We start from the raw sequence: 16,002 nt of genomic DNA, 5'->3' as shown, positions 1-16,002 counted from the left end.
CCTTGGTCATACAGACCTGTCTTGGTACAATGACAGAGGAGATTACACAAGAATGTGAACACCAAGAGTCAAAGATCAGAGGGGGACATCTTAGAGAATGACTCTCATGGTCCACATAGGAAAAAGTTTGATCACGTGAAGACAGGCAGAAATTGGAGTGATGGGTCTAACATCCAAGAACACCAAGGGGTGTGGGCAGCCACCAGAAGCTAGGAACAGGCACGGACAGATCCTTTCCTGGAGTCTTCAGAGGGAAAATGGCCCTGCCAACACCTTGGTTTTTGACTTCAACCCCCCATTACTGTTAGAGAATAAATTTCTGTTGTCTTTTATTTATGATAGCCAAAAGGTGGAAACAACCCCAGTGTCCATCAACGGATGAATGGATAAACAAAATACGGTCCCTACATAAAATAGAATATTATTCAGCCTTAAAAATGAAGGCGATTCTGACACCTGCTACGACATGGAGGAAACTTGGGGACATGATGCTCAGTGAAATAAGCCAGACACAAAAGGGCAAACAAATACTGCATGATTCCAGTTCTAAGAGGTCCCTTGAGGAGTCACATCCATAGCGACAGCAGGTAGATGGTGGGGGCCAGGGGCTGGGGGAGGGGATGGGTAGTCAGTGTTTAATGGGGCAGAGTTTCAGTTTGGGGAGATGAGGAAGTCCTGGAGGTGGATGGTGGGGATGGTTGCACTACAATGTGAATGGACTTAATGCCACAAAACTGTACACTTAAAATTGGTTAAAATGGTAAATCTTATGTAACGTGTATTTCACCACAATAGAAAAATATTTTTAAAAATTTTGTTTTAAGCCCCTTGTTTGTGGTAACTTTTTAAGCAGCCCAAGGAAAAGGACACACTTGTGTAATTACAAAAAATACAGGAAAAATTAGGAGTGCTCCTGAATGTGGACCTTCCCCCACACCCACTTTACAGATGTGGAAACTGAGGCTCACGGAGTCATTGCCTGGTCTCCCGCAACAATGTAGAATGGAAGTCGGACCATGTCCTTTCCCTGTGGATGGTATGAGGTGGTCTCACATCCACCCACCCCCTTTCAGTAAAAACCACAATGAAAGAGGTTAGAAAATGTATTCCTTTGTTCTTTTCCTTTGAAATAACACACACAGGCAGGGAGGTGGGGAGTGGTGTAGGTGGGGGAGGTGGAAGCATTGGGGGGGGTCGTCCCGTCCCCCCCAAATCCAAGTTCTTCTTTTACAGTCCTTTAATGGGGTTCCCCAAGGACTTGGAAGGAATGGAGGGGTCCCCCAATAAGCCTAAGCTCAGAATCCAAATATAAAGTGCGGAATATACAGGGTGGGGGTACTGGGAATTAGGGCGGATGGGATGTCTGCTCCTCTCCGGTAGAAAAATAGACCTGGAATGAATTTGGGGGACTGGGGAGTTTGGGGTTTGTTTTGCATCCTTGGTTGCTTGGGTTTAGGGAAGCTGCTCCTGGCTTCCAACTCTGAAGTCTGGGGAGGGGCTGGCAGTGCTGGGGGATGTGTGCGGTCCCCTTAATGTGTCCCCAGCCTTGTATTGCCTCCTTGCCAGCCCCTAAGAAAGAGCGACTGGATCCTCCAGAGGGACCCAGGCTCTGGGGGTTGTTATCAGCCTAGACAGTGGGAAGGGGGTGTGAGACATGGCCCTGCTGGGGGAGTATTTGAGAGAGAAGTTTCCCTGCAGTCCAGGCTTTGCTGGGGAGGTAGGGGGTCCAGTGTCTGTGCAGGGCCTGGGAGAGGCAACTCCTCCCCTTGCGGCCGGCATGAGACGTGTCAGGACAGTGGACAAGTCCCGTGGGTTTTCAAGCTGGGAGGCCAGGACCTGGGTTTCCTGGAGGCTCCGTAGACTATGGGGTTTGTGCCATGGGGGGAGGTCTCCGGGCTCTGGTGTGTGTCTGGGACGGGGGCACGTGGGATCCAGGATACCGATTGGCCTATTGGGAGCTAGACTGGGGGGTCTGAGCGTTCAAGATCCAGTGCTTGGGAGGACTCGGGTCAGAAACCAGGGGTTAAGGGGTTGGCATCCAGTGCCTGGAGGTGGTAGGGTCTGCCTCTTATGGATGAAGTTTTAGTACCCAGTGCCTGCGGTGAAGGGATCTGGGGTCCAACAGCTGCAGTCGCCAGCACCCGCTCCTCTGCCACTGGGCTCTCGTGACTGTGGTTTGAGGAGTGAGGATCTGGTGGGTCGGGGCTTGGAAATCTGGGATCCGGTGGCTGAGGGTATAATGGTTGAAATGTGGGGATCCGGGAGTCGAAGCAGAGGGATCCAGGACCCAGTGTCGAGGTAAAGGGATTCAGGAATCCAGTGGCTGGAGGGAGGGGGTCGGGGCCCCGGGACCTAGGCATTGCACTGTCAGGGTCCGGTGCGCTGAGGTTTCTTGATATCCAGAATCCAGTGGCCGAGCTTGGAGATCCAGGACTTGAAGCATGGGGATCTAGGATCTGCCAGTGGATCTAGGATCCAGTACTGCCTGAGGACACTGGATCTGGTGCCTGAGGCAGCTGGGGTCTGGGGGTTTAGATACAGGGTATGTGCTGCGGGGTATCAGGATCCATTAGCTGGGTTGCGGGGGATCCAGTGGTTACGACATGGAGGTCCAGGACTCAGTACGTATTGGGGGAGAGGGAAACGTGGGAACCAGTGGCTGGGGTGTGGGGATGCAGGACCCAGTGGATGAAGTGTGGGGATCCTGTGGTTTGAATGCGTGGGGGGGGGGACCTGGGATCCACTGGCTGGGCCCTCAGTCTCCAGTGGCCGAGGTGTGTGGGATGTCATGATGGAGGTGAGGGATCTGGGGGAGGGGTGGGCACTGGGTCCCTCACCTGGACGTGACCCCCAGGGCCTGCTTCATGTTCTCGTAGACCACGTAGGAGATGCTCACGGCTGGGATAACCTTCATGAAGTTGGGGGCAATGCCCCGGTAGAGGCCCCGCACGCCCTCCTGGGACAGGATGTGACGGAGCAGACCCAGCATAGACAGCTGGGGGGCTCCCTCGATGGAGGCTGGTAGGGGGTGGGGAGGCCAGGTAAGGCCAAAGGTCCCCCTCTCACTTCCCCCTCCCCCCCACTCCCCCCCAGGGCTGGGCCAGGTGGCCACTGCAGCAGGAGGGAGGAGGGTTAGACTAACAGTGGGACCTACCACTCAGAGTTGGGACTTCTACTGGCCTTGGAATTGGCTGCTCATCTCTTCACCCCAATCTGGAGGCCCCAAGTTTGGGGATGACTAGAAACAGAGCAGCTATGTGCGGAGGGGGAGGTGGGAGAGGGCACAGAAATTTCCTCTTCCTGGAACTCAATTCCTTCTCCCTTTTCCCAGCTAACTCTTACTCAACCTTCCAACCTCCATTCCAAACCAGCTCTTCAGGGGAGCCCTCCTTGGCACCCCTGTCTAAGTCCAGCTTTTCCTTCTCCCCTTTATTCAACCCTAAATCCACACTTCATTGTGGAATGATTTATTCACCATCTTCCTTCCTCTCCAACTTGGGAGCTCTTTGAGGGTGGAGGACCACATCTGTCTTATGCACGGATGACCCCCAGCAAAAATCACAAAACACAAATGCTAAAATCCCCGAGGAAATTCGCAAAAAAGATTCAGGGATAGTAGCGGGAAAAGAAAAGAAAAAAGAACCTCAAAAGAGCAATACAGAGAAATACAGTAAAACAATTGTAGCCTGGCCCTGCTCCTCCTTGACCTCACTATATCCCAGCCTTGCAAATTAGAACTCAAGTTACCAGCCCGGAAAGCTGCCTCCCGGCTGAGGTGGCTAGGATGATCTTCCGGCACTGGCTGTATCTGTTCTCCTACTTAGGGTAAAGGGTTCCCATCCCAATGTCACAAAAGGGTAAACTGAGGCCCAGAGAAAAGTAGGGACTTTAGTCAAGGCCATCAAAATCCAGGAGGATCCCAGCCCGGGACTCTGCCTTCTCACGGGGAGGAGCTGGGGATGGGAAGGTGGACCCAAGTCGTGAGACCTTCCCTACCTCCTCCTCCCACCCAGGCCTCACCTTGGGCCTGCATGCGGGTCCGGACCAGGGCCAGGGGGTAACTGGCTATCTGGCCACACGTGCTGGAAATGGTGCCGCAGGCCAGGAGCACGAGGATGCCCGGGTCGGCCGAGTCGTGGCTATACTGCTGGAGCCACCGGTTCTTCAGGGTCTGGCAAGGGTGGAAAAGGGAGGAGGGTGGGTTGGAGGTGGGTGACACCAGGACCCTGGCTTCAGAGGTCCTGCTGGCTGGCTTCTGTATCCCGTGATGGCTGGTGTTAGCCAAGCATTTTACCTGCATGCTCTCATTCAAACCTCACCTAGACCCTCTCTGGTACGTGGAATAACAGCCCCCCTACTGTTCCTGCCTTAATCCCTGGAATCTGTGACTATGGTACCTTCCGTGGCAAAAGGGACTTTGCAGATGGGATTAAGTTAAGGATCTGGAGATGCGAGATTATCCCAGGATATCCAGGGGGGTCCAATGTCATCACAAGTCTCCTTGTAAGAGTCAGAGAAGGAGATGTGATGACAGAAACAGAGATCAGAGAGAGACAGAGAGAGAGATCTCGGGGCAGGGGGGAGATGTTATGCTGTTGGCCTTGAAGATGGAGAAGGGGCCATTAGCCAAGGAACGTGGGCACCACTAGAAACTGGAAAATGTAAGGAAACAGATTCTCCCATAGAGCCTCCAAAAGGAAAGCAGCCTGTTGACACCTTGATTTTAGCCCAGTAAGACGCATTTTGGACTTCTGACCTTCATAACTGTGAGATAATAAGTTTGTGATGTTTTAAACCACAGTTTGTGGTCATTTGTTACAGCAGCCATTGGAAACTCATACAGTCTCCAAGGTGGCCACCCCGCCCTTATCCCTCACCACTTCAGCTCAACCCTGCTGACTCCAATGGCCAAGCATCCATGGCTCAGCCTGAGGATTCTATCTGGTCCCAGGCAAGGCTGCTCTGAGTACACAGGAACAGGTGGGCAGTGCTGGGAAATTAGCACCCCCAGAAGCAACCTTCAAATGATGACTGACTTGGTGTATCAATACCCCAGCTCCCTTGCCTCTCTGATGGGGGCATGTTCTACACTTTCTCCCGGAGGTGTCCACCAGGATTGAGCTCCACCTGTCTGCTGTGGTATCTTGCTTGATAATGCACCGTTACGGGTTTAAATGCATCCCCCACCCAAAAAAAAAAAAAGATGTGTTGGGGTCTTAACCTTAGAATATGACCTTATTTGGAAATAGGGTCTTTGCAGACATAATGAATTAAGATGAGGTCATACTGGAGTAGGGTGGGCCCTTAACCCAATATGATTGGTGTCCGTAGAAGAAGAGGAGAAGAAGAAAAAGGACCCATAGGGGAGAAGACAGTCATGGCAACAGAGGCAGAGACTGGAGTGATGCGTCCACAAGCCAAGGAACGCCAAGGACTGCTGGCAAAGGCCAGAAGCTGGGAAGAGGCAAGGAAGGATACCCCCTACAGATTTCAGAGGAAGCATGGCCCTGTTGACACCTTGATTTTGGACTTCTAGCCTCCAGAACTGTGACAATAAATTTCTGCTGTTTTAAGTCACCCAGCTTGTGGCACTTTGTGAGGGCAGCCCTAGGAAACTAATACTAAAGCATGATACTTTTCGGCTGCCTTCCCTTCCCTGTCCTACTACTTCCCCCCAAAACCACTTGCCCCCCATCCCTGCTTCTGGAAGACCTCCAACTAAGACAAGTACCATTACGATCCCCATTTTATTGATGAGAAACTGAGGCTCAACAGAAGTTACTTGCCCAAAGCCACAAGATAAAGGTGACAATCAACATTCAGAGCGACCCCCAAGTCCAGAGCTGTGCCCTTGGCTAATCCCTTCTGAAGCCTTCTGTGAGGCCTCTGTAAATCCAGGATCTTCTTTTTGGCCTTGGGACTGGAATTGCTCATAGGTTTCATTTCCTAAGTCAATTCCAGTGCATTGGTAATGGCTGCCTGGAACTGTGTTGAGAGGGACTCAGTGCTGTGATGGATTGGTGATGTCTGGCCTGGGCATGGAAAGGGCAAATTAGAATCGTTTACCATTACTGCCTTTGCAATTTTAATAGCCGCCTTTTGGGGCTGGAGCTGCATTTGCCAAATAGGTGTTTTTAAGAGCAGTTCTGTTAAAAAGAGGTTCTGATGACTGGAAAAGTATGGCTAACACTGGGCTTAAAAAAAAAAAAAGGTAAATCACTTTTCTGCAGGACTTCTCAGAGCCTTTAAGGGACTAATTTAGATCTTGAAATGCCAAGAGGGCACAGGGCTTTTCAAACTTCTTCAAACACAGACCTCCAAACTCCCTTTTGTGGTGAAGAATGAATGAAATAAGGTTGCAGAATAAGGTCTTATTTCTGCTCATGACTCTGAATGCCTTCCTATCACATTTAGGAGAAACCCAAACTCATGATCAGTTGAGTCCCTGCTGACTCTTCAGCTCCCTCCAGCCACTCAAGACTTCCACTCCTCAACAACAAAACAATCTCATCAAAAAATGGGCAGAAGACCTAAATAGACATTTCTCCAAAGAAGACATTTAAGATGGTCCACAGGCATGTAAAAAGATGCTCAGTGTCGCTAATTATTAGAGAAATGTAAATCAAAACTGCAATGAGGTATCACCTCACACTGGTCAGAATGGCCATCATTAAAAAGTCTACAAATAATAAATGCTGGAGAGGGTGTGGAGAAAAGGGAACCCCCCTACACTGTTGAAGGGAATGTAAATTGGTGCAGCCACTATGGAAAACAGTATGGAGGTTCCTTAAAAAACTAAAAATAGAGTTGTCATATGATCCAGCAATCCCATTCCTGGGCATATATCTGGATAAAACTATAATTCGAAAAGATACATGCACCCTTATGTTCATAGCAGCACTATTTACAATAGCCAAGACATGGCAACAACCTAAATGTCCATTGCCAGATGAATGGATAAAGAAGATGTGGTACATGTATACAACGGAATATTACTCAGCCATAAAAAAGCATGAAACATTGCCACTTGCAGCAACATGGATGCAACTAGAATTATCATACTAAGTGAAGTAAGTCAGAGAAAGACAAATACCATAAGATAGCACTTATATGTGGAATCTAAAAGATGGTACAAATGAACTTATCTACAAAACAGAAACAGACTCACAGACAGAGAACAGACTTATGGTTACCAAAGGGGAAAGGTCAGGGCGGGGAGGGATAAATTGGGAGTTTGGGATCAGCTGATATACACCACTATATATAAAATAGATAAACAAGGTCCTACTGTATAGCACAGGAACTATACTCAATGTCTTGTAATTAACCATAATGAAAAAAAAAAAAAAGACTTCCACTCCTCCAATAGGCCATATTCATTCCTGCTTCTGGACCTTGGCATTGGCTGTGCCCTTGTTCACACTCCCTCCTGATATATATTCAACTCATCACTCCAACACCACCTCTCAGAGACATTCCTAGACACGCCCCCCTCCTGCCCATGGCTACTTTCTTTTTTTTTTTTTTTAATTATTTATTTATTATTTATGGCTGTGTTGGGTCTTCATTTCTGTGCAAGGGCTTTCTCTAGTTGCGGCAAGTGGGGGCGACTCTTCATCGCGGTGCGCAGGCCTCTCACTATCGCGGCCTCTCTTGTTGCGGAGCACAGGCTCCAGACGCGCAGGCTCAGTAGTTGTGGCTCACGGGCCTAGTTGCTCCGCGGCATGTGGGATCTTCCCAGACCAGGGCTCGAACCCATGTCCCCTGCATTAGCAGGCAGACTCTCAACCACTGCGCCACCAGGGAAGCCCCCATGGCTACTTTCGATTGCACGTCCTGTTTATTATCTTCTGAGAACATTTCAGGACCTGAAATTACTTATTTGCTGGTTGACTGACTTCTTTGTTCATTGGAGGGGTGTCCCGGGAGGACAAGAATTATGTTGTACTCCCTGAATGCAGCAGCCAGCACAGTACCCAGAACACACGGATGCTTAGGACATAGTTGCTAAGTGAACGGGTGAATGAGTGAATGAATGAATAAATGAACGAACGAATGAATGAAGCCTTGTCTCACTTGGCTTCGTAGACGCTGGGTGCTGGTGGGGCAGGTATAGATGGCAGGTACCGGGGATCTTAGATCAGGACCAGCTACGTCATTTGCGGGGCCCAGTGCGAAATAAAAATACGGGAGTTTCCTTGTTCAAAGATTATTAAGAATTTCAAGAGGGTGACAGCAAAGCATTTAACTAAGTGTGGTGCCCTTCTGAGTTGGTGACTCTACAGGTTGCCTGCCCATGAAGCTGGGCTGGATACAAAGATTGGGGGGAGGGGCTTCCCTGGTGGCGCAGTGGTTGAGAATCTGCCTGCCAATGCAGGGGACATGGGTTCGAGCCCTGGTCTGGGAAGATCCCACATGCCGCGGAGCAACTAGGCCCGTGCGCCACAACTACTGAGCCTGCGCGTCTGGAGCCTGTGCTCCGCAACGAGAGGCCATGACAGTGAGAGGCCCGCGCACCGCGATGAAGAGTGGCCCCCGCTTGCCGCAACTAGAGAAAGCCCTCGCACAGAAACGAAGACCCAACACAGCCAAAAATAAATAAATAAATAAAAATTAAAAAAAAAAAAAAGTTGTTTAAAAAAAAAAAAAAAGATTGGGGGTATGCCTGGGAACTTCTGAGGCTGTGCTAATTGGGAGAACCTGGTGATCCCACCAGGAGAAGGGAAAAGCAATGGATGAGGTCCCTGGAAGAGAAACAGCAAAAACTCCCAGCTCCTGCTTCTCCTGATAAAGGCCCCGAGATGCTGGTCATGGGGTATGGATTTTATGGCGGCGGCAATTACTGAAACGGCCTTGAAGAAGATATTGGCTTGGAGGTGGAGGTGCGTCTGACCCACGTTTTTGGGGGGTTGGGCATCTTTGAAGCTCATCTTCACCTGCTCCCACGATTCTGTGAGCTAGAGTGGTCCCCGACTTTCACATGTCCTGAGACCCGGGAAGGCCAAAGTACAGATGGAAGGTTCTTGCGGTGGGAAGTGGAAGAGTGGCGGGGCGGGGGGGGAGGTCCAATGCCTGAAGGAGTTCCCTGGGATCCCAAGGCCCATGGTGCTTTGCTTCTCCACCCCTAGCTAGGGAGGTCGACTGAGCCAGCCCCACAGGAAGGGCAGATCCCAGAGAAGGGAGGACCACAGACCTCGTAGACGGCCAGGTCGATGCCCGCGTAGGGGACGATACCCAGCACGTTGGGCAGGTAGCCGCGGTAGAAGGCTTGGGGCCCTTCTCGCTCCAGGATCCGCCATGCACAGTCAAGCAGCCCCTTATACTGGCCCGTCCGGCGAAGGGTCAGCCGTGTCTTCAGTACCTGGGGAGAAGCCGGTTATCCCTGGAAAAACTGCCTTCGGAATCACTACATCCAGGAATGAAGACACTTAGAAATTGTACCTCCTAGATGGAGATACCCTGAGAATAACTGAATTAAAAGAACCACTTGTGGGACTTCCCTGGTGGTCCAATAATTAGGACCCTGCACTTCCCTTGCAGGGGGCACGGGTTTGATCACCGGTCGGGGAATTAAGATCCTGCATGCTGCTTGGTGTGGCCAAAAAAAAAAAAAAAATAAATAAATATATAAATAAATAAAAGAACCACTTGTCCTAGAATCTTCTTCTACCCCCAAACTCTATACCTACAAACTGGTTACGCCTATCAGAGTTGCACGTGGCACCCACTGCCGTCTCCCAATATCTTGTTCCCTTCTCCCTTATCAATAGAAACTGCTATTTTCAGCAAGAACACAGCCTCTAGAAATAAAGACTACATTTCTCAGCTTCCCTAGGCGTGTGGCCATGTGACTGAGTCCTAGCTGATGAAACAGAAGGTGAAGAGGTATGCAAGGCTGTCAGAAAGCATCCTTAAAGGCAGGGAGGTGTTCCTTCCTCTGTTCCTCCTTCTTGGCTGGAGGGGGGATGCTGTGACTGGGGCACAAGCAGTCATTTTAGGCCATGAGGTGGGTGTCACATGCTGAGGTGGTAGAACAAGATAGAGGGAAGGAACCTGGGTCTCTAACACTCTGAAGCCGCCAGACCATCCCTGAACTGCTCACCTCCGGACTTCATTTATGTGATATGAGTTTTCTGTCACTCAGAATCCTAAGTGATGCCTGGCACAATCTGAAACTTGAAATGATTTCTCCAAAAATGGTTTCACCTAGAAATGATTCCCTTGGGGACAAGCATCCTGGAAACCAGTATCCTTAGATGAGTCATATCCATAAATGGCTGGACCCCACAACTGTTATCTAAACAGCTAAACCAACACTACTGTCCCCAGAAGTCACATCTCAAACCGTGATACCCAGACCAGCTACACATGAAGGAGCATTGCTCTAATGAGCTACAGTCTGAATCAAGAAGAAGCAAAGCATTATAATCCCAGTGCTTATCCCACCTTGGAGTGAAATGCTTATTGCAGGCCCGCCCCCAGTCCTGCAACGGAGCCTCTGCTAGGGCCCCTCTTTCTCACCTCCATGGGGTAAATGATGGTTTGGGCTGTGGCACCAGCCAGGGAGCCAGCCACAAAGCGCTCCTGCACATGCAGTGTCTCCTGCTGCCCCCAGATGGCCCGCTTGATCTGAGAGGGAGACACAGAGGTGACGGGACCTCAGGGGTGGGGCCTTCAGTGCACTTGGACCTTCCCTCTGCTGTCCTCCTCCTGGGCGCATCCCGAAGGGGAGCAGATGCCCACTCCTGGGGACCTGCAGACATCCCCCACCCCCAGGCCAATCCTGCAAATCCTCATGTCTGTAGCCCACGCCTCCCCATGCCTGTCCCCACCTGCTCATAGGCCATGAACTTGATTGCCGACTCAGGTGCAATCTTGAGCACGTTAATCCCGTTGCCACGCCACAGGGAGCGCACGCCCCCCTCTTGGATCATGCTCCGTAGGCCTCCCAGGATGTTCAGCCGGTTGGTCTTGGAGGCGTGGACCTGGGTGGGAAGACCGGGTGGCTTTGGGGACCCCTCCAGGGGTCCAGGCCTAGGGAAGGGGGTGGGTCTCTCCAGGGCCCCTCACCTGCATGAAGACCTTGAGGCGGTCCAGGGGGGCTGTGCCCGTCCGGGACACGGCACCCGCCATCGCACCCGCCACCAGCTGTTTCCACCACATGCCGGTCAGCTTCTCCTGCTCCGAGAACTCATCCGGGACAGTCAGGCACTCGCCAATGTCCAGGACCTGGGGATGCAGAGGCTGGGGGTGTCATGCCCCAGTGGGGCTGGGGGGATGCAACTCTGCCCTAAACTGGGGCGTCTCCCCCATGACTCCCAGGGTGCCCACCAATGAATCCCACTCCACCAGTGAATCTCACTTGGAGAGCCCAAGAGATCCCTCTTGGACCCCTACCAGATCCAGCCCCGCGGTCTCCACAGAAGATAACAACATCCTTCCTGGGGATCTCCACCAAATCCCATCAAAGCATCCTATTCAAGTCTCTACCCCACAGGGGACTTCCCTGGTGGTCCAGTGGTTAAGACTCCACGCTTCCACTGCAGGGGGCATGGGTTCGATCCCCGGTTGGGGAACTAAGATCCCACATGCCGCGTGGTGTGGCCAAAAATAAATAAATAAAAGAGGATATATAAGAATATATATATTATGGGAATTCCCTGGCGGCCCAGTGGTGAGGGCTCTGCGCTTCCACTGCAGGGGGCACAGGTTCGATCCCTGATCAGGGAACTAAGATCCTGCATGCCGTGCAGCACGGCCAAAAAAACAAAACAAAACAAAACAGCAAAAACACCCAAACAACAACAAGAAAACAAACAAGCCCCTGCCCCGTAAAGATCCCTCCAGAGCCAATCAGATCCCTCCGAAGGATCCCACCCAAGGGTCTCCCATGTAAGAATTCCAGAAGATACCTCCAAGGCCACACAAGATCCTACCAGGGACTTCCTATAATACGGAGCCCAGCAGATCCCTCCTGGGGGGTCTCACCAGATCCCCAGGGGTCTCCCCCGCAGAGATCATCCCCCCTCTAGCACCCTTCACCTGCAGACTTCTTAACCAAGCCCCTCATGGGTCCCCCAGGGTGGGAATCTCTGGATCTCCCAAGAGGATCTCAGCAGATCCCATGGATGGACCCCTCCAGATGCCATCAGATCCTACCAGATGCATCACTCAGGGATTCCCACCCTGGAAATGGCAATCCAGAGCACTTCCTCCCTCCCAACTTCCGGTAGATCCCGTGAGACCCTCTGAAGACAGTGGCTTCCTAACTTGTCTTTTCAGCAGCAGAATCCTTTATTGAGGGGAATAGAAACCAGCAGAAAGAAAGCCATGTGGTTGAGGGTGGGAGACCAGATGCCCCATCTGGTGAGCCCTTTCTTCCCTGAACCCCCAGAGGCCCCACAGTTAAGTCTGAAGGGTCCCCATCAGCTGGCAGAGACTTCCCCAAATGGGTCCCGGGAGCCCCAGATGGAGGAAGAGGAGAGCAGAGCCTCAGTCCTCGGCTGCTTCCAGTGGCTCCTCCTTCTAGAGTCCTGAGCCAGCCCCTCCCCCCATGCCCTGGGGAAGAGGGCCCGACCACCACGCTGGGACAGCCGCCCCCCACCTCACCGTGGAATGCTTCCAGAAATACAGCACGTCTTCCACATTCTCCAGCGAATGCAACAGGAAGTGGTCACGCCATTCCTGCCAGTCAATGGTCATGGTGCCATCACGGTCCATGCTGCGGGGGGAGGGGTACAGGTGGGACAGAATCAGTGCCTGGGTCCAGGGGTGAGTTGAGTGAGGTTCTCGTGGATTTGGGGGGTAGACTGAGCTCCTTGGCACTGGGAGCTCCCCATTTTACAGAGGGGGAAACTGAGGTTCAGAGAGGGGAAGCAACTGGGCCAAGATCTCAGCTCCACTGCCTTGGGATTGGGTCTGAGGCTCAGAGGCTCAAGGTGGCTGAGGGGTCTTGGGGACCTGAGTTACCTGGGATTCTGGACACCCCGCTACTCACCTGTGCAGGATTTTCTCTGCCTGCTCCAGCGAGATGGAAATGCCCAGAGCTCGGAAACTCTGCTGGATCTCAGAGACGTCGATATGACCTGGGGAGGGGGCCCGAGGTGGGGAAGTGTGTGTGTAGGGACCCTGAGATGGAGGACCAGGACAGCTTGGAATGGGGATATTGAAGAAGACCAGCGGATCCAGGAACCCAACGTGAGGTTTGTGGCAGGGTTGGGGGGTGGTCCTTGACCCACTGGGATCAGAGGGGTAGAACTGGGCCATATTGGGGGGGGGTCTTCTGTTTGATGAATGAATGAAGGATTGAATCCAGGGATAATTATGGGGGTCCCCATGCCACAGGGGGTTGAGAGGCAATATTGGACACCCAGAAAAAGCGATGGGGGTGTCTCTGTCTCATAGGGAATCCAGGAGCCATATGGGGGGATCTTTGTCCCACAGAAAAATAAGACTAATAAATAATAGCATCCCACCCCAGAAGGAAAAGGAGGTGGGATAGGCCGGCTGGGCCCCGAACCACCTAGCTGGGGGTGAGGAGAGCTCCCAAAATAGCGTGTGAGTCATCAGGGAGAAGCGGCCCTCCCTCCTCCTAGCGCTGCCAGCTCTAACCCTGTTGGCATCTCCAGGGCCCCCGCAGCCCCATCCCTTGCCCTCACCATCCTGATTCCGGTCCAGACTGTGGAACAGAAGTAGCAGGCGCTGTTCCCGCTCCTGCAGATAGAGGATAAACTCCTCCAGGTCAAGGCCGCCATCTGAGTCAGCATCACCCTCAGGGGAGATGCCCTGGCAGGGGGGAAGGGCCAGAAGGAGTTCTGGGAAGCTGCTCCCCCAATCTGGAGGAGGCAAGACAAGCTTATGCCCCAGGAACCCAGGTCCCCCCTTCCCCCAGCCCTGCACCTAGAGGACCAGGGCGGGGAAGTCACCCCCTCCCTTGATCATCTCTTTCCTCAACAAGATACCCAAGGCCAAGGTAGGTCTGTGAGGTGGACAGCGGTTGTCCAGTTTTCCTGGTGAGCAAAACGAGGCTCTCCAAGGTCAAGTCACTTGTTCAAGGTTACAGAGCTGGGAAGTGAGTAGGTGGACTTGGGCTCTTGTCTCTGAAAGCCTGTCCTTCCAGCTGTCTCTTATATGAACTTGTCCACGTGGCAGTTTCAAGAGCTCTCCTTGGAGACAGCACTGGGCAATGTGGGGCAATGACACATCCACACTGAACATCTGCAGGGCCTCTGTTTTCCCATCTGTAAAGTGGGAGGTTGACTGGAGGTCTCAGGGTGCTATGGAGACAGTCCTGTGGCATCTGGGCCTCCAGGTGTGGGGGGACACATGCACGGGCTTGGGGTCAAGTTCCTGCTTTGATAGGTGCATCCCCAGCTGAGGGTGGCCTCGGATAGGATTGGGTCCTTGGCTGGGACAGCCTGGGGCATAGAGCCAAGCCCAGGAAAGGACAGGGAAGGGAATGTAAACACAGAGGCTGGGGAGGGTGTGTCTCCTGGAGGTGGGTGCAGGCCTCGTGTCTCGGGTTGTGCAAAGAGTTCAGAGGAGGGTGTGTCCTGGGCAGTGGGCAGGAAAGCGCACGCGGCCCCCTTCCCAGGCAGACATCCCTCACCCCGAGGGAGGAGGGGGACGGGTTTGGCAGCCGAACCTGCAGGCCTGGGGCCTCGGTGGTCCTGTCTTGAGCGAGCCCGTTAGGCCCGGACACGGGCGGGCAAGGGGAAGGGGACAAGGACGCCCAAGCTAGGAACAGGTCCAGGAGTCCAGCCACAGGCAGTCCCGGGCTGCTCCCGGCACTCCATTCAGCGGCTCGGGTTACCCTGCGCGGGCGGGGCTCCAGCGCCACGAGCCAGGAGGGGGTCCCGGCGAGGGTACCTGTTGGGCTCCGCGGTCCGGGTTGCCCCCGCCCAGCCTGGCCAGTCCCTGGCGCAACTCGTGGACGTCCACGCGACCATCCTTGTTACTGTCCAGCTCCTCGAAGAGGCGACCCCAGCGCTGACGCCGCTCCGCATCGCCCGGGCCCCCCCGCATGGCGCCCGCCCCGGGGGGAGGGGAGGCCCGGCAGCGGCGGCCTCAGCGGGGGCTTGACGGCTCCCCCTCCCCCCAGGGGCCCCGCAGGGCCAGCTCCGCGGCCACTGCCACCGCAGCCTCCCCGCTGCCTGTCCGGCTCTGGCACTTGTTGGAGGCGGTGACTGCTAGCTGTCGCCGCCCGCGCCAGAACTTGCGTCTCCTCCGCATTGGGGGGAGGGGGACGGGGCGGAGCTGGGAGGGGGCGTGTCAGGGATGCTCTGCTATTAGCACAGTCTAGGGATCATCACGTTCATTCTGGGAAGGGGGGTTCGAGAGATCAATAATCTCAGGTCTGGTTTCCGAGTTCCGTTTCTGCGTGCCTCAGTTTACCCTCTGCCCAAGGGGACGAGGTAGGGAGATGTCAGAGATTGGGTTACGTAATCCCTTTCCACTTGACCTCCCTCCTCTACTAACCTTCCTCAGAAACTAAAGTTCTCGGTTTCCCTAGACGTACTCAGAACCAACTCTGTGCCATCTAGCCCTGCAACAGCCCGCCCGCTCATTTCACATTGCCTAAGCGGCCACAGAAGCAGAAAATCAAGTCGCCTTGCTCTCCCTCCGTGTTTTCTTCCCGCCCGCGCGCCTCCTTTCTCTGTCCCACTCAAACTGGGAAACAGAAGATCAACGCGCGGCGCGGCTGCAAAGTCGGTTTCCTATTGGTCAGAGCCGCAGGAGCTGTGCCCTGCGGACCCGCCTTGCTCACCACCTAGGCGGGGCCTCCCCACTGACCCCACGCTGCCTTGGGCCCTGCGGCCCCCGGGTCGCCTCGCAGTCTTAAAGGGACCTCTGCCGGATCCAGACGCCGAGCAGACTGCTTTCTCCGGACCGGCCTAGCGGGGGGATCTCAGAGTTCCAGGCGCGGCTGGGGATAAGGACAGCGTAGCTGGAGGCGGGGCCCCAGCCTGTCGCGCTCGCGGCACCTGCCGAATGCCCCTCCCA

General features: G+C 53.5%; 1 protein-coding gene across 3 annotated transcripts; it reads right to left on the bottom strand.

Annotated features, from left to right (window-relative positions):
• Nucleotides 1-1,100: 1,100 nt before the first annotated feature.
• SLC25A23 (solute carrier family 25 member 23) lies at nucleotides 1,101-15,188 on the bottom strand. 3 transcript variants are annotated; one of them, XM_036848611.1, is made up of 11 exons: nucleotides 14,869-15,187; nucleotides 13,659-13,785; nucleotides 12,998-13,085; nucleotides 12,610-12,721; nucleotides 11,071-11,229; nucleotides 10,833-10,985; nucleotides 10,522-10,629; nucleotides 9,194-9,361; nucleotides 4,021-4,171; nucleotides 2,838-3,018; nucleotides 1,101-2,228 (listed from the first exon to the last, which is right to left on the bottom strand). In XM_036848611.1, the coding sequence occupies exons 1-11, from the start codon at nucleotides 15,022-15,024 to the stop codon at nucleotides 2,069-2,071; spliced, it is 1,563 nt and encodes a 520-aa protein (XP_036704506.1). In that variant the 5' UTR covers nucleotides 15,025-15,187; the 3' UTR covers nucleotides 1,101-2,068. The 3 variants fall into 3 exon arrangements, with proteins under 3 accessions (XP_036704506.1, XP_036704507.1, XP_036704508.1); XM_036848612.1 differs by having other exon boundaries at nucleotides 2,094-2,523; nucleotides 14,869-15,188; XM_036848613.1 differs by having other exon boundaries at nucleotides 2,094-2,468.
• Between the last annotated feature and the right edge of the window lie 814 nt (nucleotides 15,189-16,002).

Source organism: Balaenoptera musculus, chromosome 3 (genome assembly GCF_009873245.2).
Source record: "Balaenoptera musculus isolate JJ_BM4_2016_0621 chromosome 3, mBalMus1.pri.v3, whole genome shotgun sequence".
In the NCBI taxonomy this organism is placed as follows: domain Eukaryota; kingdom Metazoa; phylum Chordata; class Mammalia; order Artiodactyla; family Balaenopteridae; genus Balaenoptera; species Balaenoptera musculus.
This window is presented reverse-complemented; position numbering and strand designations above follow the sequence as displayed.